The 26,008-nt window shown below is 37.1% G+C and overlaps 1 protein-coding gene across 1 annotated transcript in view; it reads right to left on the bottom strand.

Annotated features, from left to right (window-relative positions):
- Positions 1-26,008, bottom strand: part of CHD7 (chromodomain helicase DNA binding protein 7) — a gene marked incomplete at its 5' end in the record, with an annotated part of 588,463 nt that overhangs the window by 25,604 nt on the left and 536,851 nt on the right. Inside the window, 11 exons of the mRNA XM_082499229.1 lie at positions 1,788-1,931; positions 3,433-3,609; positions 9,548-9,791; positions 10,271-10,392; positions 10,489-10,626; positions 11,378-11,461; positions 13,102-13,216; positions 14,621-14,676; positions 19,584-19,649; positions 20,719-20,856; positions 24,171-24,311. Of these exons, the coding sequence (XP_082355355.1) occupies positions 1,788-1,931; positions 3,433-3,609; positions 9,548-9,791; positions 10,271-10,392; positions 10,489-10,626; positions 11,378-11,461; positions 13,102-13,216; positions 14,621-14,676; positions 19,584-19,649; positions 20,719-20,856; positions 24,171-24,311 (1,425 nt within the window). The remainder of the gene's footprint in view (positions 1-1,787; positions 1,932-3,432; positions 3,610-9,547; positions 9,792-10,270; positions 10,393-10,488; positions 10,627-11,377; positions 11,462-13,101; positions 13,217-14,620; positions 14,677-19,583; positions 19,650-20,718; positions 20,857-24,170; positions 24,312-26,008) is intronic.

Raw genomic sequence — 26,008 nt, 5'->3', positions numbered from 1 at the left:
ATTTTTAACACACGGCTAATTTTCAGTGTCTCCAGGTTTTGTAGCGTATACTTCAAGACATGTCCTAGATGGGAAGAAGGGGGAGAAATGCCCCCTTCATTTTCCTGAAAAAAATTAGCCTAATTTTGTCAAGTTTTTGTGAAGTCCCCTTACATAAAAAGCTCAGGAATATTCCTTATTGAAAAAGATTGGCATTTAGGTTGTCTCTCAAAGTACAAATGAGCTCAGTGTTGAAGAGCTGATAAATTCACCCTGAAATGGGTCATCATCTCCTAATGCAGAGCTGCATAACAGAAACATGAACAAAAGATACTTTCTCCTGAATTCACATCATTCCCTTAGTAATAAAGCAACTTCAAGAGAAAGAATATAAATAATCTCAGAGGGATGAACAAAAAAAATACATGGAACAGGATTGCATGGAATAGAGGAGAAAACCTAATCCACGAACACACAATGACTCCCATCACTTGAAAGATAAATCAACGTTCCAAAACATCTAATGGTGTATCCAGCAGAGAAGGCACTTCTTCCAAAACTTGTTTGCCCAAGCAATCCAGGCTCCAATTCTGCTCATGGATGATGGCATTATTTTAATAATATTTCCATGTACGGCTTAAAAAAATTTCAGTTCTGCTCTGCTGACATATTCTCTGTCATCTGAGCTGGCCAGACAAAAACTATGTTGAGAGTTAGGATATATTAACTCCAGCTCAAACACTATATTAACAGGACTACATGGCTTCTGGATCAGAACTGGCTTTCTTCCAATCAGGTCAGAGTCCAGTCTGACTGGCATACAACTGCCTGCACAGTCTGTGGAAATATATCCTATGATTTCCCCTGAACATACTACAATTTTTCCAGGAGGTAAGGAGCTAGGGGGAGAGCTGTTTTGTAATTTAGACTATTAGCTATGAAAGAGTTGCTCTCAAAGAAAGTTAATAAACTCAAGCACTCAAAAGTTAGAAATACCAGAAATTGCATTTTCAAACAAAACCAACATAAAGTTGCACACAAAATGTGTGCAAATCATGAAGTTAGATTATCATAGGGCCAAATTAAGATAAGGCGATTTGACTGTTACCTATTGACTTTTAAAAACATTTTTATACATACAAGCAAAAATGAAAGTTGTATATATGATCATCAGAAGCTTTCACATTTTAGATCTAAAACATGCTGCACTGAGAGAGTCTTTCATTTTGCATTGATTTATCATTTTTTTTATTGGACAGCTTGAGAAATCCATTTCTGAGTCAGTCAAAAAAATCTCCCTCCATTTAGTGGCCTCTTGCTAAACTAGGTTTCAAATATGTTCCTGTTTGCACAAAAGTCATTGATAAAACTCCCAGATGTTAACACCACAGAAATTATGGAGGACAGTCCCCTCACTCTGATACTGATTCTTAAGGAAGAATGTAAACTGATAAGTTAATACTCTTCGAGCAAACAAGCAATTCCGTACGTTTCATCCAACAGCTGTTACAAGACACCCCACCCCCATTTTTAAACACCACATTTTAACTAGGGGTAGCTTCCCCATTTCTGCATGACTAATGGACAAAGGATTAAAAAAAAAAAAAAAAACAGCAATATGGCAAAATGATTTTTGGTCAGAAGCAAAAAACAAAGTGGAAACAAACAAAAAAAACAGGGATAAAACTTTTGTGGTCTTCCAAAAAGTAAATAGGTATTACTTGTAAAAACAAGTAATGAAGTTCAGATATAATACAATGGATAAATTTACAATATCTAAATAAAAAAGTGAGTGTGCAGAAGTTTACCTGTTCTTCAGTTTTCAGATCACCAAATTCTTGCATGAATGTAGTTTCTGACGGGAAGCGACCTGGTTCCAAGAAGTGAAGCAAGCTAAATAGCTCTTCTACTGTATTTTGCAAAGGGGTTCCAGTAAGCAGCACTTTATGCTCCTGAAAAGTTAAGGAATAGTTGCCTAGGAATCCATCTAAATTAATTTCCAATGGAGAAATACACAAAATTCTCTCTTTCGCCCCCCCATGTATCTCTCATCTTTGCTTCCTCTCCCTTCCCCCAACTGCTTACATATAGCTCTTTTCAAGGCATTTCTAACTAGTATTCTGACCTTCCTTCAGCTATAACCGAGAAAAATACATCAGTAATTAAGCACCTGCAAAAGTCCTCCAGATACAAGAAGAGATTTTACTGACCCACAATGTTCCAGCTCTTTCACAAATACAGTGAACAATGGTACAAACACAATACAATGGCAAAACAACAGCTGAACTTATCCCATCAATTCCAGTATAAATCCACCAATTTCCTACACCTCCAACAGATCTCAGTACATGAATCTCTTCAGGTTAGGTGTAAGATTCTAACATAGGAAACCTGAAGCAGAGTCCTACTTTCCATCTAAACACCACAGAGCATGAGACTGGCAGAGACAAGAGGAAAAGTTGCATATTGCTTGAGAGGAGGAGCCCAGAGAGGTTAAGCAACTCGCCCAAGATCAAACATAAATTTAGCAGCAGAACAAGAACTGAATTGAGAAATCCTATATCTCCACCTATGGCCTATAAGCTCAGCTTTCCTCTAATACCAACCATAATAAGCAAAATAACTTGTATAGAGCATTTTTACAAAATTTCATTCATTAAGGCTCAAGAATCCTTCAAGAAAAGTATTCTTTAACAAACAGGGAAAAAAGAAACTAAAAGTGACCTACAGGCCACCAGTGCTTGTGTAAGCTAATGTTTATGCCTGTTTATTCTTATCAGAAATAAGAGGTTATGAGTTCCCGGTATTAACTTAGCATGACTGCATTCCTCTCACATTTTTAAAGAATCTTCAGGCCAAAAATAAAAATATTTTGCCTTTTAAATGGTAAATATCTTTAAAAACCCATAATCTTATTTTTCTCTGTGTGCTTAATACACGTACTTGGTGCGCATAATGTAATACATATTTATGTAAGCATCAGAAACCAACTCACTTTTCCTTCCCTTAGCCAGTCTGAAAGAAGCTCCTTATGGCCAGAAAAAATTAACATTAGAGCTGACATCAACACAGAGCAGTTTAACTCTCACCCGTATCTGGCCACCTGAACACATTACAACTTTATTTAAAGGTCTATGTGAAGAAGTGATTACAGAGTAATTCACATGAAAAGAGAGAAAGGGAAGAAATTTATTTTGATCTTCACATAATCCCCATAATTCTTGGTCTAAATCAATGAAGAGACTTATGAAACATATCAGCACTTCAAAATTCAAGGTATACATATGGTTCCAGGTATTTTAAAGACTTTCTCAGCTGCATTCCCTTGTTCTTCTTAGCACTTGATGCTTTTACTTGAGAAGAAAACCTTTTATTTTACTTTTTGATGAAATCATAAATCAGGAGTAATAAAAATACAGAGGACGCAAACGTTAAAGATGTATACACACTGACCAGGTCCATCATCTTGAGTCCTTCCAAAAGCTTACAGTTCCTGTTTTTCAGCCTGTGGGCTTCATCAATGACCACGCAACGCCATGGAATGTTACGTAGCTCTGGGCAGTCAGTCAAGATCATTTCAAATGTTGTGATAATGGCATGGAACTTGTAGGACCCTTTTATCACACGACCCTAAAAAGAACAGCAAAAGTTGAAGTAAACTCCCTGGTAAAGAAAGTAACTACATTTGTTTCATCTTCAAAATTCATTCTTTAAAAAAATACAGAACAGTACAATGGGCAAGATACTTTAAGTAAACAAAGTCATTATTGCGGACTCAATTAGGGAATACAAATGCGTAAGTTTACTACTGGCTTCATGGTAGCCATGTTTTTAATCCTGTGAAAAGGCCTCCAGAATCACTGCATATTCATTACGAAGATGTTATACAAGTATTTCAATCATAATTCATATGGATTATACTAATGCCTTGAAGCATTAATGTATTGCTGCAATATTCAAATAAGGTTTTCAGACTTTGCCAAGAGAATTTTCTTTTTTCTTTTAAATCAAAGATATGTCACAGTCCTCCCAAACAATCCAAATAAGACAGAAGTACATTAAGGCTTCATTTGTATGACTATTAGAATATTTTGCTCCCAATAAACATTCATTTTTTCCTGTGGACATCAAGTATCCAAAACACCTACAATTTTACTAAACAGCTTTGAAAAGCAGCACATCTCTCAACTCTTAAATGGAAAATGCATATCCCCACATACATAAGCATATGAGTACATTTTTTTTGTAAATTTGCATTAAGGGAAGTTCAACAATATGATTTACTTGATGTCTGGAACCATATTCGCTGTTTATTTGGTTAGTTGACAGTCTTATTTTCAGAGCTGATACTAAGACTCCGTTTCAAACTTTACTCAAGATCTTGAAATTAATATCTTCCTGACATTATCCTACATTTCTTCCTAATGTTGTTAAAAGAAAAATGTAACTTGGTATTCCCAGTGGTACTGGATCTGCACAGCAACACTCTCTCTCTAAGGATGGGCCTCACACGAGTTCAAGGCCATTCTATGTTTTCAAAGCAAGACTATGTCACAGGTTGTATATTGAATATATTTCAAAAGAAACAGGCATTTTACAGTAAGGTGACCATTTCTTCCTTCAAACATGTGCAAGTCTGAATCCTTTCATAAGGGACCTGCATATAATCCTCTCCCAACTGTGGGGATGAGAAATGGCTACTGACTCAATAAAATGATTGGAAACCTGATATCCTGAACTTAACATTAAATCTGCCTATGCATATCAAGATATTTCAGAGGAAGTAGTGATGTGCTCAACAATGCTTCCTCGCAGCATAGTCCATAGTCTTTGGGAGAAAAACAGTTGTTACCTAACAAACAGCAGATAAAGATACACTAAGTGGACAGCTTAGCCAGCAAATTGAAATACTGTAACCTTTTAATGAGCCAGATATAACTGTGAAAAGATGAGAATGCGGGCCAGGAAATTTTTTCCAAGTGGTGGAAAACATCACCATGAGCAACTTCCCAACTGTACGGCAAGCAGTGCTCTTCAAAAATGATCACTACATAAAGCAGCATATCCAGGTAAAGCAAAAATTGGAAGACAGATCCTTGATTATGTATTTAGAGCTGTCTAAATCTCACATTAAAATATCCATAGTGGTCTTGCCACAAGAGCTCACATTATTTGAAAGACAGTCAAATTCTGTACTGAAGAACACAGGAGTAAATCAAAGAAAGTTCCAAGAGCTCTCCAAGAGCTTTAGAAGGTGAACAATGATGTTGTTCAACAGTTTCAGGCCTCTAACACTTGGTGAAGTATGGGAAAAAATCCTAAGTAATTCTATTAATGTCACATTTGAGAAATTTAAATGTAGAAACTATCAAGAAAGTGACCTATAGCATTGCCACAGGTGAATTCTTAGGCAACTAGGAATCAATTTATCCTGCTGCAGTGTGGCATCCCAATGGAGCTCTCTAATGTTGGAACCATAGGAATTTCATATCCATTTACTCAGAGAAGTTCTTCCATTTGAGGAAATCAATCTTCCTAACAGGTAGCAGTTTCCTGTTCTGTTCGGAAAATTCTTCTGGAAGTAACTCAAGCAACAGAGGTTGAGTAAAACAACTAGATATGGTACAACAATTAAATGTGAATATAAAATTTGTTATGTTTTGGGGTATTACCTCTTAGCAGATACAAATTGAGAAGATCAATTGGATGTGTGTAAGAAGTGGACTTCTAAAAAGATGCACATTCCACCAATGGGAACCATGAAAGATTATTATGGTCTTTTCCCACCAACCTCAAGACTCCACTTTGAGGAACAACAAAACAGATGCAAGAAATGTGCTGGCCAATTATAGCCGGAAGGTATCTGGAAAACTGAGTCCCAGACACTTTGTAAAATGCAATTCAATGTCATCTTCAGTGAAAGACAGAGTCCCTATTGGTGAAATACTGCCTTAAACTGCCAGATGCTAAACATTCTTTGCAGAAATCCAATGTGATCCTATGTTGATGACATGTTCATAGCTCAGTAGCTTCTCAGCAAGAAAGAAAACCATACAGGTGAGAACACCCTCTTAAGCCAACACCCACTGAGCCCCAAAGGAATGAACCAGATAAGCCAGAAAAAGTCCTAAATATCAATAGCATTATTTTGAGTTAAAATCAACCAAGAACAAGGTATTCTGTTTCTACAGGTGAGCCAGGTTGTTTCCCTTTTTAGTCATTATGCTGCAAAAAAATTTCCCTCACAAACAAGTCAACTCTTTTGCAGGGCTCTGTCATCAATTTTATTTGGCATATATAGTTTTTCTGATCTTACAACAGAACTTTTTCATAGAGGTAGAATACTACAGAAAAGCAACTGCTTTATTTTATATTCCAACCAGGGAAGGCTTCCAGAAGGACCTTTCAGTTATACTGCTCAAGAACAGGCTTCCCTATGTGACCCTCACAAGGGTCATGCATGAAGGGATTTTAGGGGAATGTCCTTAGTGTTGAAGTCACACTACTGCAGAAACGTATTTTGTTATCAACTACTCTCTAGGTTTTCACAACAACTTGACTCTGGTTACTGGTGTTGACTCTGAAAATCACACTACTGCAGATGGGGTAGGTGCTTCTTATGCATGCTGTCTCTTATTATTGCCTTTCAAAGCCACTCAGACTTTTTCAATGTTCAATGGTCTTTTTGAGAAACAGCTCAGCTTGAGAGGCCTCTTTTCACGTTAAAGCCTAAAAAGCCGAAGACACCAATGTCTGGGTTGATGTGTTTGGCAAGAGGACTAGAAATGATACTGCCAAAGCCTGCCTTCTTTCTCTCCCTTCTTGACCCCTATCATACGCCCACTGATGGTACTTTAGAGGATGCCAGACTGAACACTACATAGGGATTCATTTTGTCAGAACAGGAAGAGATATTTTCTGTAATTCAGTTTCTACCATGCGTTTCACAGCTGACAGTCTTACAAAGAATGGAACACAGAAGGTGATTTCATGACACATCTAACTAGCTGCCACCAAATGGACGAGTTCACTCCATTTCTCCTTTATCCCCAACCATGGCAATTGTCTGATTCTCCTCTTAAGCCAGTTCAGGGAGCAAAGCTAGCAGAAAATTATTCATTTTTCTGTGCCACAAGTGCTTTGTCATTACTCGCTATGGGGTCAAATGACTCCCATGGTCATTACAAGAGGCGAGTTAAGAATATGGCAACCGGGGGGGGGGGAAACGCTTTCTGCACTTGCATCCTTTTACTTTAATTTAGATCCTTTTAGCTGCCTTTAGATCAACAAAATGATATTGCAAAATTAACACTAAGAATCTGCACAGTAAGTGGGATTTTTCTGAAGATGTTCCTTCACATTTCATGCAACATACATGCTCCATCCTAAGGGGAAGAACACGCTGAGAACAAGCACCACTTAAATAACAAACATATATGATTTTTAACACAGGAAATACTTCAGTAGAGGCAGTATTTGTATAAGCCCAACTTTTAAAGTTTTATAAACAATCTCTCTCATAAGAAATAATTTTAAAACAGAAAAAGTATAAATCAATTCAAGTTCATTTGCATCTAGCTAAGAAGCTAAAAGTAATTATTTTTGTAAGGAATATAAGCCATTAGACCTCAGTGTAGCAACTGTTATTCAAATCAATATCCTTTAACAACACTTTTTGATTTTGATTTGAAAGTTTGTTTGATAAATTGTTGAGAAAATGGTTATTTTCTAGGCCAAACAGACTTCTAACTACTATAAATTACTATGTGCTTTCCTACTATATTTAAGTAAGTGATCCTATTTCTGTTTGCCCTAATGGCATGTCAAGTTGTGCCACAGTCATCACCTTCAAAACAGTTTTCACTCAGTTCTTTCCCCATAAAACCATATTTTCTATCTCACAACCACCCTCGCAGCTTTGGTGTAAGGACTCCAGTTTTTCAACACTTTTTGAGGACAGAAAGTGAGCACTAGGCAGAACTGGACTACCCACTACGTTACCAACAGAGAAGAATGCCGTAAATTTTTTACTCTTTAATAAAGATTTCTTTCCTCCTACACACTTGCACTACACTAGCCCTTTTAACCACAGTCTCACTCTATGAACTCATGTTTAACTGGTCGTGTGTCATGACACAAAAGGATCTGCATTTGTCTTACAGCCTTCCCAGAACTGAGCTCTCCCAACCGTAAGAATCATCTCCATTCCTTGTCCACAGATAGCCCTATATTTAGCTATTCTGAGTATTGTTAGCTTGGATCCAATTTATTAAGTAATACAGCTTATTCTGTATCCATGAACTGTCTTAATTATTTACCCCTCTTCCCATCTTTGTGTCATTTGAAAACTTCCTCAGTAATGATTTTATGTTTTCTTTCAGGTCATTGATAAAAGTGTTATATAGCTCATGTACGTGAACCAATCCCTGAAGAAATACATTGGAAATGCAAATCATTTCTCATTTACAATTACATCAAGAAGCATCAGTTAGCCAGTTTTAAATCCACTTAATGTGTGCCATATTGATTTTATATCATTCTAGTTTATTAATCAAAATATCCAGTGGCATAAAATCAAATGCTTTACAGAAAATCTAAATATATGAATTCACCACTATCACTTCTTTAAGCTCAGCTGGAAGGAGTACTCCACAATACATCACATCAGGTTGAACTTCCGCTCTTTTTTTCCTCTTAAGTGAGGAGGATTATGTTGTTTTGCAATAACATTCAATGTATGCACATTATTTTTCCCCAATCCTGTTTACTTACTCTGACAAAGCCATGCATTTAAGCATAGAGATCTGTTGCTCTTTATAGCTTCAGTTTTCCAAATAATTTTCTGGTTTTATCCCCATTGTTTTCTGTACCTGCTCTCCTTCTCTTATAAGAACTATTCAACATGAGTGCAGTAACACAGATTCAAAATATATCTCACTTATTAAATTTGATAAACAAGCATCGACAAGTTTGAGTTCTGAAAGCTGGTCTTTTCCTGGAATGGTAGGCAAGGATTGATTTTTAAGCTTAGTTCCAATTAAAGTAGCTTCTCCATTGAGAATCTTTTCTGCCAGCTCTCATCAAGAATGCAAAATAATGAAAACCTTGTATGAAACAAGGAAATAATTAGGAAGAAATTCTTTACTCTGAGGGCGGTGAGACACAGTAACAGACTGCCCCGAGAAGTTGTGGAGTCCCCATCCCTGGAAGTGTTCAAGGCCAGGCTGGATGGGGCTTTGAGCAACCTGGTCTAGTGGAAAGTGTCCCTGGCCACAGCAGGGGTCTTGGAACCAGCTGATCTTTAGGTGCCTTCCAACCCAAACCATTCCATGATTCTATGATAAGAGTTGCACCATCTCAGTAACTCTTGGTCCCTCTCTATTTCCATCTGATCTCTTGGCTACTATTAAAAGGCACTCTCTTTATTAATATATATGCCTTCATTATTAGCTAAAACCTACAATATCAGTACTAAAAAACTAATTGATGCCTAGACAATGTTTAGATTAATTAATAACAGTAAAGCATATACAAAAAAAGAGAAAAAAAAATCATGAAGAGCTTTTACCTGTGGATCTTTGAAATACATTTCATACAACTGAATGGTCCGCCGGCTTGCTTGACTCCCATGATAGACAACCACATTCAACTCTGTCCAGGTGCGGAACTCCCTTTCCCAGTTGGGAATTGTGGACAATGGTGCAATAACCAAGAAAGGACCATGGATTCCTTTCAAATATATCTCATAGAGAAACGTAATCGACTGGATAGTCTTTCCCAACCCCATTTCATCTGCTAAAATGCAGTTTCGTCTGAAAACAATAATAAGAACAGTCTGAATGATTTATTCTTAACTTAAAACACAGAAAATCAGCAAGGAGCTAAACTGAATAAAACAAATTTCTAGAACGGCAAGTTTACACTGAAAAGACATCGTAATCTTTTTGTATTTTAAATAAATGTTATGATTTGTGATGCAATAAGAATGGATATAGCCATTTTATGTACTTCTCAAGTTCACATGGGGGAGGAAGGGGCAGCAGGGGTGTGTGTGAACACATATACGTACAGAAGCATTTGTCACAAGAATCTATCTGAAATATGCATGGTTTATGTAACATTATATTATCCACCCAAAATTAGTTTGTATATGTTTCCTGTATCAAAGAATGAGATAAGTAAATAATTCTAAAGCCTTGCTTTAGAAGGTTACTTTAAAAGGTTATTGTTTCAAATAAACTATAAAAGCCTTTCCAAAGCAGGATGAGGCAGTAAGCAATATTTTACGTACGTGTTGTACCAATTGAAAAGAAGCCAGTTTACTCCCTCCAACTGGTATTCCCTGAGTTTGTTATTGTTTTTATATTCCCTGGAACTCTCCGATTTCTTCCAGTCATCGGCAGGAGGTCGCTCCTGTTTCAAATACAGCAAATCCCATTAGTGGTTTCTGAAAGACCACATTACTTTACTATTTTCAAATAAAATCCTCTATATGAAGCCAATTCTTACCACACGCTCCATTTCTGGCTCCCTAGACATCAGTTTCTCAAATTCTTCGATTTTAGCTTGGTCGATGTCTTGCTTGAGCTCCCAAGTGCTGTCTTCATAAGGAAGCGAACACCATTTCACCAGATAATGTGTTACAGGCTTTGTTAAGACAAAAATAAGATTACATCACAATTTAAAAAGAATAAAAGTGTAACCTTTTTAACAGGAGATCTGTAGGCTAGATACAATTCAAAAAGCTTTACCAGACCTGAATGTCTGAATCAGCCAAAAGGATAAGCAAACAGCAGGCTGACACCTCGATAACCTAAGTAAGATTAGAACACGGGGAATGCAGGCTTAGCACCAAAACAGGCACACTACTAGATTTGAAATCACTAGGGTTAAACTAAAATTTAGAAGTAAAACAGTATTTCTTTTCCAACTGTTACAATTTCTATGCTTTACCACATATTTTAACAGTCAACTATTTTTTCTTGTCAGTGTCATCAGAAATTTCCCAGCAGGCAACCCAAACGCCACCATTCACTAACAGAGCAATATGGAAACACTGACACTGTCAGTGAAGCTTTCTATTCTCCTCAGGACCAAAAGGGAGTCTCCTGGAAGACAAAGTAATCTCCTTCTGCAGAACAAGCCATTAAAGAGTAAGAAACAGTGAATTCAGGACCTTTTCTGCAACACATAGTCTAAATAATGTCTAAACTATTACAACATTTACCTAAGATTCTTGTAATTTTTAATTAAATTCTGTATTACCTGCATGGACATCATATTTCTACAGTATTACTAATATGCTGGTAGCTTCTGAAGTGTTAATACATCCACATTTCTAAACAAGAAATTCTAAACACTTCTGTATGACTACAAATGCACTAAAAGTTTTGTTTACCTCTCCATTATCATCTGTGCTGCGTGAAAAATCCAGGATTCGATCAACTTCCACATAATCTGGATTAAAAAGCTCATCATCAATCTGTTCAAGGAAAGATGCAAAAATATAAAAGATATCTCTATTAGACCTTCCTGAGAGGAAAAATTATTATATATTTCACCATGCAATAATATTTTGGGTCACGGTGACACAGAATTTATATTTGGCAAACTTCAACATGTTAATTGAAATGCTACAATTCAGCAAGATCATTCCCCGTGAGGGAATCAGACTTCTCAGACTTTGTTAACTGGGCCTCTTAATTACTGTGTGAAACCTTTTACTGTGAGAGAATGTTTAAGAATATTTTAAATGAAGTGTGAAATTACAATTCACTAATGAGCAATCGAAAAGGCTTATGGCATGCAATGCATTTAGCATTCTTGAAAACTACAGCTTGCAATAAAGAAATTAGAGCCTTGTACACTAAGTGCCTTTGGATTATTTTAACTACAGGAACTGTCTAACTGCTTTATAAGCGAGATTCAAAGATTATTATTTCAAAAACAGTGAAAAAACACTGCACACATACAGTTTCACAAAAAATCACTATTTGTTATGTACTTGTGTACTAAAGTGTTGTGTTTCATTTTATACTTTTAAGATCCTCTCCAATAGAAAAAGGTAGACAAAAGGACTAAAGACTGTACATTTTGATAGCTCTTTCTAGAACAAGAACAAATTCCAAGCATTTACAATAACTTGTGACCCACTTGGAAACAGATTTAAAAAAGGAAATTTAGAAAGCAGGAACTCCAGCCATCTTCACTTAGAACAGATACTAAATTTTACAATGCTGCTCCTTAATGACATTCTATACTGTACCGACTGTTATTCCAAATTTTGTATTTATTAACTTCTTGAATGTTAATTTTATCTAATTCCTTAGGCATTAGTATTGTATGATGCAGCTAATTCTTTACAGGTGCCACCCTATTTTGTAATCATCTCAAAGCAGTTCGGATGCTCTGACATAGCAGTCACAGATGTTCTATGCTCTCCTAGAAGCACAACACATCAAGTTCTCCCCTCACACCAATTCCTGTAAATTTTATCAAAATGTTATCAATCAGATGCACTTAATAAAAAACCCATACTGACTTTATGGAAGTTCTCAATTTGCAACAGGTTTTGTTTAGCTTGAACTATATTGTATAAATAAATAAAAATAAATAAATAATATGAACTTTTTTTTTTCTCAAAAGACAGCATTCTACTGAAAGGTAAGCTTTCAGAGACACAAATCAGCAGATCTGGTCTTCTATTGACAGGACTGCTGCCACACTACTGCTTATGGCTCTAAGTGAAATTAAATTGATGATAAAAAGCCTAGAATCCCTAGTGAGCAGCAGTCCATAAAACACAAGGATGTGATGCATCTTTCTGGCATAATCAGCCATAAAAAGACAACAGGTACTGATTCACTAAGTCATACGTACAATGCAAACAACTAACCATTCACTTTAAGGAAAAAAAATAATTAGTAAAAAGTATAAAGTCAGGATAGATCATTTGAGTTTCACAAACTTGCAAGACTTCGATCAAGCATGGTTATACTTTATACCAGAATAAATTCTACTGACGTATCACACAGTTCTTCAAAATCTTCTGCTTGTATACAGAACAAGAATTCCTAAGAATATTCCTTAAATACCTAAAAGAAAGAAACAAACAAATCGTACTTCTGAAAGGAATTTGTTCTGGCCCTGTTTTGCCTTAAACCGCTTAATCTTCTGTTGAATTCTCTTGTCTTTGTCCAGCTCTTCCACAGATGCCCACTGACAATGAAGGTAAGAACTAGAAGATGAAACAGAAAATCTTACTCAAAACTATGCTTCCATTGAATACTCCTATGTATCCCACTTGTATAACTAGATCCTTCCAGCACATTGTAGTGCCATGCTTGGAAAACTGGACATGATCATCTTCATCGTATGAGTTACTAACAAATCGTCTTTACTGGAAGTAATTACACTTACTAATGGAGAAACTTGTCAGTAAATAAAAAGAACTCTCACTCAAAATTTAAATACATACCCCATACGTTTAGTGTTTGGCACGAAGCCATGATGATTTTTATTGGGCATACTTAAAACATAGTTACTATACAAGACATTTACCATAAATGTCACTATCTAACACCATACTCTAGCAAACATTTCAAGTGCTAACATGCTATACACTGGTTTTTGAGAGAACAGCATTCTAATTAAAAGTTGCACGACTCAATTGAAGTTTTAACACTGACAGAAAGAAAAGAAAAACCCTTGTAAATGCAGTTCCATGGTAATAATTCATTTTTAAGAAAACACAAAGTAAAGAACAACATCTCTGCCAAAATTACTAGTCCCGCTTTATAAATTTAGTCTGACAAAAATTATATTACTAAGAAATCTAAGACATGAATAGTTAATACAAAAATTACATACCAATGTAATAAAACTAAACAAAGCATAATTAAGCTATTAAACATCATGCAATGATCAATATAGTGCAAAAGGTACAAAGGTGGCAGCATACTGAATGAAGTCTATTATCTGCAGTTAGCTGCCAAGAAACTCACTGTAAGTGAATTTATCTCTCAGATGGAAAATTTGCTAAAATTAAACAAGGTATGCTGTTTTCTAAAAGAAAAGTGAGCTTATCCAGCTGTGGGGTACCTTATTTTAAATACTGATTGCACTGTAGTTTCAGACACAAGAAGTGAAGCAACATGCTGCTCTCACCACTATTACATCAGTCTTACAGAGAGGCAGCTATCTACTGGAATAACAGAAGCCATCTTGTTTGTTATCTTAGACATTTTGTTGAACACCAGTCTTGTTTTTAAAACAATGTTAAGGGTTATTTTTTAGTACGTTGCAGGCATGTTACTCTATCGTTGCAGTTAGATCTACACAGCTAAATAGGTATGTGCTCATGAATCTGCATGCATAACGAACCTTATATTAAAGTTTTTAATAGCAGAGCAATTTTACCTGTGGATTTCGTTTTGGAGAGAACACAAATTAAGATAACGCTATCAAACCCACTACCACCAATGCAAGGTACTTCCCTGTTTAATTGCCACTGTTTTGGATTAAACATTAGAAATTTTTAAAGTTGCATAGTAAGTTATATCATTTACAAAACCAGTTTTTAAAAACTATTTGGAAATTACGTGAACTTAAAGATAGTAATCAAACCTGTAACTTTACTTACAAGTTTTTGTACTTTACATAGAATTCCTCTATTTCTACTTCCTCTCCGTTCTCCATCTATAAGACAAGAATTGTTGAAATGCGAATTAAACCACTAAAAAGCCAAATTTAGCTAATGATTAAAACTAACCAAAATACAGAATACCATCCCCACATAGACAGACAAGTGGAGGTGTAGGAAAGAGTTAGTGGGGGGAGGACACGGGTGAGGAGTTTCCTCCAGCAGCTTACCCAAGTACATACTCCACTGCTTACTACAATTTCCAAGACATGAATCATTTGAACTCCTCCCTAACCACATGCAGCTTCATTCACAACCTCACCCCAAATCTGGCTTTCTGCCAAACCCACAGTGTTAAGTAGAAGCCAAGTGTACCATTTTCTCAGGCAGCAGCCAATTAGCAACTGCACTCCTGAATGCCATATGTATTATTTTTGGCAGGCTCATGGCAACTTTACATTGTGGGTTTTGTAATGTTTTAAAAAAGAGTTTTAAAGGGGGTTTATTTCTCCATATAGTTAATAACTCCAAACAAGAAGCCATATAAAACTAAACCTTATACCTCTGCTAGAATTTTAGTGCATCAGTGTTCATGGCTTTAGTTTTACTCAATGGTGCAATTAAATTCACTCAGGCAAGATGTCTCACATACAGAGCAGCCAAATTAAATTAACACCCAAAAACTACATTTAAAGCAAGGTTAAAGTTGTGATATAAACCAGCAAAACCAAGGGCATTCAGTGCTAAGGGTTGAGACTACCCTTAACTCATCCCTAGTGCCAAAGTATTGCATAACATATGGCATGTAATACTTTGTTGAATTACTCCTGAACCCAGCCATAGGACAAACTAAGGACAGTGCACCAGGCACGCGCCTAGAATTCAGTTTATGTCACAACATTAACGGTTTGTGTTTACTAATGAACTTTGGAACAATTTTAAATAGAAGAGGATTTTCTGGTTTACATACTTCATCAGGGACAACAACATCTGTAATAAATATTGTATGTAGCGCTAAACAGTCAAAACTGTTGACTCCTGCATAAGTCAACATCCTCGATCATTTTTATATATACATACATATGTTATATAAAAAGAGAGAAAAAAAATATGAGACTACTCTAAAGCTAGAGGATGAATTGTCATCTTCCAAATTCTCTGTCAAAAGAAAAGTTTTTGGCTAGACATTACTTCCATAGCAGTGCAATTAAAGAACAGTATCAGTTGCATTAAACTCTGTTCTAGCACAGTAAAGAAAAAGTTAATGCATTCATAATCCCTGATTAACATAGTATTTCTTCTCTTCCAGACTAGCAAGGGATTTTATCATTTTAGTGTTTATATCACTCCAGTACAGTCTGTTTGTGTTCCTTTCTGGAGAGAGGAGCAATGCCAGCTTCCACTTAGTTCTCCCTGAAGAAATGGAAGAAGATAAGGTATTCCTGGTGCTACTTCTTGATCTTCTTGAATCCTCTGTTGAAGAAGAAAAACTATTCCCTAACACTAAACACAGGGCAGAAGCTTCTCCTTCACTTACAAAGATACTGTCAAAGGAAGGAGTTGGAAGATGATCAAGATATTTTCTTTTAAACAAAAATTTAAAAGGGAGTATTTCTCAAGAAGGTACTCATATTTAGAAATGAACACTGTATTAAAAAAAAAATAAATTAAAACATGGAGATTCCATTATCTGAATCCATTCACTACCCTGACACAAAAATCAGTCTTTTAAGAAGTTACCCCTAATTTTAAGACTTTTTTTTTTGTTTTATTATTTTCTGAAATGCATTTTGGCCAAGTCTCCTTGATTAGTTTCAAATCAGAATCCTCTGAGATACATCAATCTTACAATGACAACATGGTTAAACACCTTTGTATAGAGGTTTAATATTAGCCAATTTAACTTCCCTCAACAGCATTTAAGTCAAGTATATTTTCTGTAAACTACCAATCTAAGAACAATAATTTACAACAAAATCTTGATAAATCCTGTAAGTCTCATGAGTAAAGTGTACTTTTGTATTGTTTAATAGGTAATAACTGGTCTATGCTATATGTCCTATAAGCGTGCATCTTTTAATCTTCTAAAAGTCTTATAACGTTCATGCTTATGGCAAAAAAAAAAAAATCTAATCAAGTTACAATCACCAGCACTAAAGTAGGGTGTAACAATAGATTAGTTTAGGATATATGAGACAGAAGCTTATGCCTTTGACGTCACTGTCTAACAAACACTATATTTACATTAACCAGGTAAAAAGGCAACATAGCACATTTACGCAAAATTCTCCCCAAAACTGATTACACAGACATCCTAAAATAGCACATGGCAGACTTGGGCAACGCAGGACACTTCAAATTATCGTTGCACAGGTGCAACCGTAATTGACAACCTGATCCACAGTCTCTGCAGATAATTGAAGAAATAAATGATCCCTTCCTTCAAGCAAATACTTAAGAGCACACAATCTTGCACTGCCATTGCCACAGAAGCGATACAGTAGTACCTGCTAACATAAAAGTTATTTTAGCAAGCCACTCAGTTGTAGAGACAAGAGTGAGCTTAAAAAACAATAACCAGAAATATAAACTGCTAGGAAAAGAGCAGACAGAGCACATTAATAACAGAGGCAAAACAGCACATAAAAAACAATCACCTGGACTGACACACAGCAGTAGATTGTAAACTAATCAGTTTGTGGAAGAGATATAGGCATTTGTACACAGTTCAATTAGATCTAATTCTCACCATGTATTGGTAGGCAAAAAAAGAAATTCAGATGTGTAACATGTAGGTATAATGTTCTACAGACTCCACATCTTTCCATATTATGTGCTATTTGTGCTGAATAGCATATTTAGTTCTAGTCATTCCTTTTCATAGTTAAGGAGCAGAAATTTAAAGGGGACTGAAGCTAGCCCAGAAAGTAATTAGAAAAATGAAAAATTTTCATGTACAAACTGAAGACATCAGACCGCGACAGTCTGGAAAGAGAGCAATACATGTACTTAACACTTTCTGCAAAAGGGAAGAGTATTCAACAGAATTCAAAATTCCATGTTAAGAACAACCAGGAAAAACACTGTCTTTTATACTCCCAAGCATGAACTAAAGTAATTTCTACCTTTGATTCTGTACATTTCAAAAATGATTGCAAGTACAGTGCTGCATCGTATCTGGTAACTCCAAAACTAGACTAAGGCTATTTTTGAGAAAACCAGCATAACTTTATGATAAGAATACTGTTCCAAAAGCATATTCATTATCTAATATCCTTTACTTCAACACAACATCTTTGTTACTACCTAATCTACTGAAAGGTTTCCTAGTGAAGCCTTTCCTCATGTTTATTTTATGCACTGGTCTTGATCGCAGCAATTTTACTTTGATTAGTAATCTAACAACCAGGGTTTTGATGACGTTAGTAAGAGTGTAAAAGACCTTTAATAAAAGCACAGTTGGATACTTTAGATGTTAAATATTAACATCCTGAAATCCATTTTTTATTTGGATTTTGGAGAGGAGGGTTGGGGAGAAGAGCAGGGAAAGAAGAGAGACCCCTCAAACCTGTAAATACAATCCATAAAAAACATTAAAGAAAGAGCTCAAAATAGAGCTTGCCTCCAGCAGAGCTTGCAATCAAAGACATGTAGGCAGCAGACCAACCACTTCCCACAAACTGCAGCAAAATACACACTCCCCATGAGTAATCACACCTTTGTTTGCAGGGGAGACGAAGAAGAGAATAATAATTGGTGAAAAACAGCTTCCAATGTAAAGACATTTATGAAAAGACTACATTCTCTTCTCCTGCCTAGTAGACCGTTAGGACAACTAATTACTGAGTTTATATTACATAAAGTTTATCCGAAAAATAAGCCTATGGTTTGACATACAAAATATAGCTCTAGACTTCAAAAAAAGCCCTAGAGGTTTTGTGCTATGAAAGGTGCAGAAACAGGTCAAAATCAGTCACAGCCAGTCAAGACATTGCATGAATTTAGGTTTACAAAGTTGTTAATGATGTTAGGATAGTAGTAATAAAATTAAAAAAAAAAAAAAATCCCTCCCCCAAAACAAAATCCACAACATATTAAAAAAAAAAGTAATCCATGAATAAAGGCAACTTTCCCTCCTCAATTTTGAAAATTAACACTTTGAGGAAAATAAATATTTCCAGTTAACTAAGAACAACACAATTACCATATCTATATTAATCAGACAGTTTCTGCCCAACTGCAATACAAGTCAAAGAATTAGCTACACAGTAGAGTCTGTAAAATATAATTATGCCCTTTCTGGAACAAGTTTTTTCTACTTCCTACTCAGAGTTTAATAGTTTGGAAGTGCAAAGGTCAACCAAGTTGTGAAGCAGATTAGAATAATATGTAAGCAAAATAAGAACATAACTAGCAACCAGGTTTAAAGAGAACCACACTTAACTAAACAGAGTGTTTTTTCACCATCTTAGCATAGTGACAAGGAAGATATTAACCACCTGTACATGTAACATTCTTGATTGCATGTAAAGTTGTTTTAGCTGCTAGGCACGACCACTATCAAAAGATGCAAAAATTGCAGGGAAGGATTTTTCTTTGCTAGAAAAGGCAGAACCTTAGGATGCAGGAGAGTTCTCTCACTCCTCAAACTCCCATGAAACATCACTCTGAAGAGCACCACAGATTTCACCCAGTTACATATATTTGCAAAAATCAAAATTCTTATCTGAACAAACACAAGAAAAACATAGAAGACTAAACAACTAATCCGTTTTGTGTATGCCTATCCAAAAGCACGGCAAATACCATTAAAGACACTTTCAGGGAACATCCACTGTTCAATAAAAAGAGTTTTTTAATTTGGAGTATCAAAGGTATTTTAAGAATTTAATAAGGACTTCTGCAAAAAATATGCTTAGCCTGTTTAAAATTATGGGAGGGAAGGGGTTTAGTTTTGTTTTACCTTTTTCTTGACTGAACGGCTACTCATGATTTTCTCCACAACAGGACCTTCAGCATCAGCAGATTCCTACATCATAAATACCACACAAGAATTACAGGAGTGCATCTTTGTTATTTAAAGACTTCCTTCATTAGAAAAACTTCAAATAATTTTTTTTGCAACAGGAATTTAATACACAGGAGGGACTTTTTCCCCCTAGCATGAGAACTAAGAGGATTCAAATAGAATTAATATTATAATAAAGGATTGAAGGATACCTGTCTAAGCCCATTTTTAAGAGCTAACACAACTCTTGTTCTCTCAGTAAGGCTGACATGCACAAACACAGATATAACCACATAGGCAGTTCACCTCTCCTAAAATAACACACGCTTTCAGCACCATACAGTCTAAATATCAGAATATATTCAACAACTTGAGTTGGCTGCGTAAGCGTCCACATGATAACTATCAAAATTGCCTGTGATTCTCTATTACATTAATTCACTATTACAACTGCAGGCAAACCTACCAAATTCTCCTTCTGATAAGACACAATTAACAATGGAGATCACATACAATATTTCACAGGGCTTAACAAATTGCCAAATGAAATACCAAAGAACATGTATATATTCTCCAATAGGTCATCAGTTAGTTAAGTGAAGTAGTTCTTTGAAAAAGCACTACAAAACAATGAGATTGCTACAACAGTCATTCCTACATTATTACCCCTCATCTTATTCAAACTATTTTATCCATCATTTACATTGCACAGAGAATAAAGTGTACCCTGCTGTGTACTACAAGGCAGTAATTTCATAAAGGGGTTCTTATGGTGCCTAGCAGCAGGGGACAAGCTTGAGTGGTTTATTAAAGTCACAGAAGCCAGACCACTGAATTCACAGAAGTAAATTCAAGACTCCTAGCAGTCCAGTTTAGGTTTCCTTTAGGTAGAGACCATTAATTTCAAAGAACTGTGTCAAATTGCATACCATCAGCTTGTAAATAAAGTCATGAATTAATATATTCTTTAAGAAGGTAAAAAGCTAGCACACTGTGCCAACCATGGATGAATATCATTCAGGAAAAGGGCCTGTATTTGAACTTTGAATGTCGCAGTTACAGCCACCTTTCCAGTCTGTTCACATCTGACCTGTTGCTCTGACTGAGAAGTATTTGAAGGAGAGTCTCTTCCAGCAGCATCAGCATCATCAGCCTCCTCATCTGAAATCTTGAATTCCAGGTCTTCTGTATAACGCTTCCTCTTCACCTGCCTGCTGGAGCGTCGCTTCTAAATAGAAAGAATTGATAGTTTTCATGAGAAACAAAACCAACAAGCAGCAGAGTAACTGAGAAAACTTCTTTATGTTTCTCAAATACACTAGTGTGTAGTGAATGCTATTATTTTTACAGCACCCTGGTAGAAACAGTGGAATCAAGACACTACTATTCTGAATTCCTGCCTGTTAGCTGCTCTTGCATTTTGTATTAAAAAAAAAATAAAATTCACTTCATGCTTGTTCCGAGTTTGAAAGTGGAATTTTATTTTTTTCTTTTTTTAGCATCACTAAAACCACATTAGAAAATTGGAAAGCGTATCTCAGAAAGCAATTAAAAACCAAGAAGTTACACCTCTCAATTCACATCTATGACAAACTTTGACAGATGGCCAATGCAGGAACCAAACATCACCTTTCCACAGCATGGCCCACAGTGTTGCTAAGCAGTGACAACACACTTTCTTGCACTCCCCATCCACCCAGTTGTACCCAGATTATTTTGTAGGGGAAATACAATGAAATACAGTTTCCTTACTCCACTGACCCATCACTGTTCAGAAAGACATCCTATAGCACAGCACGGGAAAAGACCCCAAACTAAAAAAGGAGAATGAAAAACTTGAACCACCCCAAACTGAAAACGTGGTTTCTGTGTCCCCATACCCTCATCTCGAGGATGAGAAAAAGCTTCAGAGAAACTGCAGAAAACAATCTGTAAAATACACAAACATGCATTTGACAGAATTTGCAACTCGACGCTCAGTGCCAGACATCATTTTCTGCAATAATAAAATTCAAATTCCCAGATAATCTGCATCAGGCTATAAATTTTGAAAAGCTGAGAGCATATGCTGTTGAAGGAAACTGTCAACTGAGCATTACCTACCTCAATGGACTGATGTATACATTAAAAAAAAAGTTGTCAAATATCAACTGTTAAAAAACCATCTTTATGAATTGACACGACTTATTTTTACATCTTTCTCAGCTTAACATGCATCTTCTCCAGTGCATGCAAATACTTATGTAGCTTATTTAACAGATCTATGCACCCAGGTCTCTCAGTGTATGCAGACAAAGTCAAATATTTACTTTTAGATAGTTAATCACACTTTTTAAGCACAAATATCTGATGCACTTCACAAAATTAGAAATTCTTTAACTGAAAATGAAATTTTTGAGCAAAGGTTAAGTTTACATCACCTTTTTAAACAATGGTGATGTAGCATCTACCTTTAACATAGAACTTTTGGAGGTTCCCACAAAACCGTAACAATATTTTTATACTTGAAAATAGGTATCACTTGGCAAATTTGCACCCTCATTTCCATAATCACTGATGGGAGAATATAAATTTTCTTTTGGCTCGATAGTTAAGTCTTACCATTATTTTTGGTGCCAAAAATCTCTTTTTCCATTTCCCTAATAGAAAGGATGCCCAAAACGTAACGGTAATCCTCCATTTGATTTTTATTGATTTGGTTGGCTTCCTGTTTCCTCTAACGTTCACATGAAGCTTTGCAATTGTTATGGATTGTTGTCAGAAACTATGCATACATCTACCTGCACCAGATTATCTTTTACTCATTAACTTATCTATAGGTAGAAAGGTGAGTAATAAGCTCGACAATGGAATATAAAAAGTCTGTATAGTAACACACAAAATTAAGTATTTTTCCTCTCTAAAGACAACAGTACATCACTTTGTGCATCACTGCATAATATTGTTACAGAAGACTCAGTATTTAACAAAAAGAATGCAATAATGGTTTAGACAACTGTGTAACACTGATCTCAGTTAGGAATGCATAACAAGTTTACTAATTCTAGCTGTCCTAGAGTATATAGTTGTAACCCTTCCCAAAGTTTACGCAAAGAAGTGTGGGTGCAGTATACATGCAAAGCATGAGAAAGTATTAAGAAAACAAAAGCTACCTAAAACACTTTATTACATTTAACTAAGAAGTGATGCAAATACCCTAACACTTCTATTTACAAAAAGAAAACATATTTCATATGTAAAGTTGATCACCCAATTGAGTTTCATAGAGAGAAAGTTTTGTTCCACTAAACTGAAAACAAGCAAAACATGCATATATATTGAACTATAAATAGCATATAATGATCTGCAAATTAACCCCAAAACCCATCAAATCCAAAAGTTTCCTCTCCATCTTTTGTCAGCACCACTGATCAGGCTGAGAGAGACTTGTGGCACAAGACAGAAAACTCATTCTTCAAACACTTTAACATTTGCATGGTGTATCTCTGCTTTTCTAATTCAGAATACATGGCTTGCACAAATCACAAATAACACTCTTTTTTTTGATGCTTTTGTTCTTAACTAGAATATGCTAGATTGCTCACATTTCCTTATACTCTACGTGCTTCTGGAAAATAGTAAGACAGGAGGTATAATCCATGTTTGTGTTAGGACACCACTGCTTGCCAACCTTCTCACCAGGCTGCTTCGACCATTCTCAAGTGATCATTAGTCTCAACATCTCATAGCTAGAAGCAACACATCCACAACCTGGTATGCAATGGACGAATGCAATGGATTTCAGTAATACCAGCGTGACTATTGAGGAGTCTCGTGCTTCCTCCATCACAATTTGACCCCTTCACGTGAGGGATTTTTTTTTTTTTTTTTAATGCTCACTCTGACCACTGCCCGCAGAAGCAAGCCAGGAGCTGACCACTTCTTAACGTGGCTAACAACAGAGCACCCAGAAGTCGTCACATGCTATTTCTATTTCCGGATTTTCTTTACATGAAATAAAGTTTGGACAGAAAGTGAGAGGTGCACAGTGGTCAGGAGAAATTATCAATATTAGCCAACGACTGCCAGTCCTACAAAAAGGCCCTTCGTCCATTAAAGCAGTGTAGTTACAAGTACCTGCCATGTACATTTCTGACATCCTGCTTTGTCGTGTCTTACACCTGATTTCAGAAGGTTTGCAAAGCCAATACAAGAAGAAACACAAGGCTTATAAGCAAGACCTCATAATGATGCATTAACTCCACAGAGCAGAAATTCAGCACCATAACCGCAACAGTGATGGAAGAGACCACATGAAAACTCAGCAGCACTCTACACATGTCTGCAGGTAACAAGACCATAAAGCAAAATTACAATGAGGAATACTTGTTTTAGTAAAATATTCACCACAGTGATTTCCAGTTCTCACCTTCTGGGTATGTCATACTAAACAACATAGAAAACGACCCAAATAACTGTATCTCAGCAAGAAAGACTGTGAGAACTACTGCGTTAAGCTTCCACATTGACAAAGGCTACATTGAACTTGAAAGATAGCATTACCTGAACCCCTGGGTCATCTTCATCTTCAGGATGAGGTGATGGGGGCGGAGTTTTTTCCAAATCTGAATTTTCAGAACCTTCCTTTCCCTTGTTAACTTTTTTCTTCGCAGCACTAGTTTCTGAATCTGGTTTCTTGTTACTGAAACAACAGGTATTTTTAATCAATATTTGCACAAAAACGTAAACAAAAAGTGCTTAACAAAATAGTTAATCTGTGAGATATTTATTTTCAGTGATTTCTTTATTTTCAATTGTCTTCCTTAATAAAGTATTTAAACATAACTGTAAAATCAATGATGCAATCATTATACATTTCCCATTCCTTAACAATGGCCACCTTGCTTCTTTCCTTCAAGATCTTAGACAAGGACACTGAACACGTATACAACAAGAAACTAAAAATTAGATTGGAAAGGAAGAGCTGCTCTTTTCAAAATCTGCACTTTCTGAAAGCAGTGTTTGGGCAACCTGACACACACGAAGGGAAACAGGATTATGTGTGCACTTGTCTTGATATTAACTGTGCAGACCAGGTAAGCAGGAGCAGAGGAAACATTACAAAAACAAAGGACCGAATGAGAAAACTCTTTATTTTCTTCTACTATCCCTGCTATTTCCAAGCAGGAAAGGTGCTTTTGTGTCAGCTCTGAGGGCAGTCATATAGCCTCAACACATGCAACCACAGTTGGGGGGAGACCCTTTCAGCTGGTATCTCAGCATCTAGATGATACTAGAAAGCTATATCCACTGAGGGTAGAGAAAGGTTTTGGGGATTGTTTCTCCCCTTCCTCCCCCCGTGAAAACGCTCACCACCTGCAGAGCTGTGACCACATCTCTGCCACTGCACTCAGAGGCCTGGAAAAGGGTGAGGATGCCCATATCAAAATCCAGCTTTAAATGCATCATCACCAAAGCACGCACCGAGATAGTCTTCAGCATCATTGGGGTGAAAGTTTTAAATGGCAACAAAGAAGAATCAAAGGTAAAAGTTAGTAATTTTAAGCACATTCAGCCTTTGAGTCTCACGTGGGTTTTTGCTAGTCTTCCTCCCTCCCCCCCCCCCCCCCCCCGTGGTGACCCCCCCAGGCCTGCTACCGATCTGTCAGGCTGGTTGTGGACAGTTGCAGAGACGTTTAAGAGCAGAGTTACGCGCTGGTTCCCGACACACCGCGTGTACAGGTCGCCAAACGCTACCTCAGCCACTTTTATAGGGCTCCGGCACCTTCAACGTTTCAATTTAGCACCCGGGACGCTGCCTGCCATTTGTTTTTCCCCTCATAATCCCCAGCCTCGTAACTTCTCAAACGAACACCACCTTTAAGCGGGTTCATTTTGATGGGCGCGTCGGCCCACTGGGGGAGGAGGGGGGGGGCGGGCGGCAGTGTTTCGGAGCCGCGATTTAAGAATTCCCGGGTACGGTTAACGCGATTCTTCGGGGACCGGGACAACTCGGTTCGCCGCCGCAGACATGGGCCAAGCCCTGAGGAAAAACCGGCGGCGGCGGGGAGAGCGCCCGGCCCTCCCCTGCCGCCCTCCCCCGGGCGCGCGGGCGGCGCGCGGGCCGCGGCTCCCCGCCCGGCGTTTGTTTCCGCTCTAGCTGCCACCAATGGCACAAAGCCGCAGCTGAAAGCGGGGGCCCCCCTCGCCTTTCATCCGCGCGCCGAGAGCGCTCGCGTCGCCCGGGCAACCCGCGGCCCACGTGACCAGCACCTGCTCCGCTGGCTGGCGGCCACCGACTGCAGCCATCTGCTTCCCTCAATCAGCGCCCGGCCGCTCCCGGCACCTGCGCGGCCGCGGCCTGTGAGCGCCCCCCCCATCCCCACACACACTTCCCCCCC

This window comes from Vanellus vanellus (genome assembly GCF_965231255.1).
Source record: "Vanellus vanellus genome assembly, chromosome: 2".
Taxonomy (NCBI): Eukaryota; Metazoa; Chordata; class Aves; order Charadriiformes; family Charadriidae; genus Vanellus; species Vanellus vanellus.
Note: the sequence above shows the minus strand (reverse complement) of the source record. Positions and strands in the feature narration are given on the sequence as shown.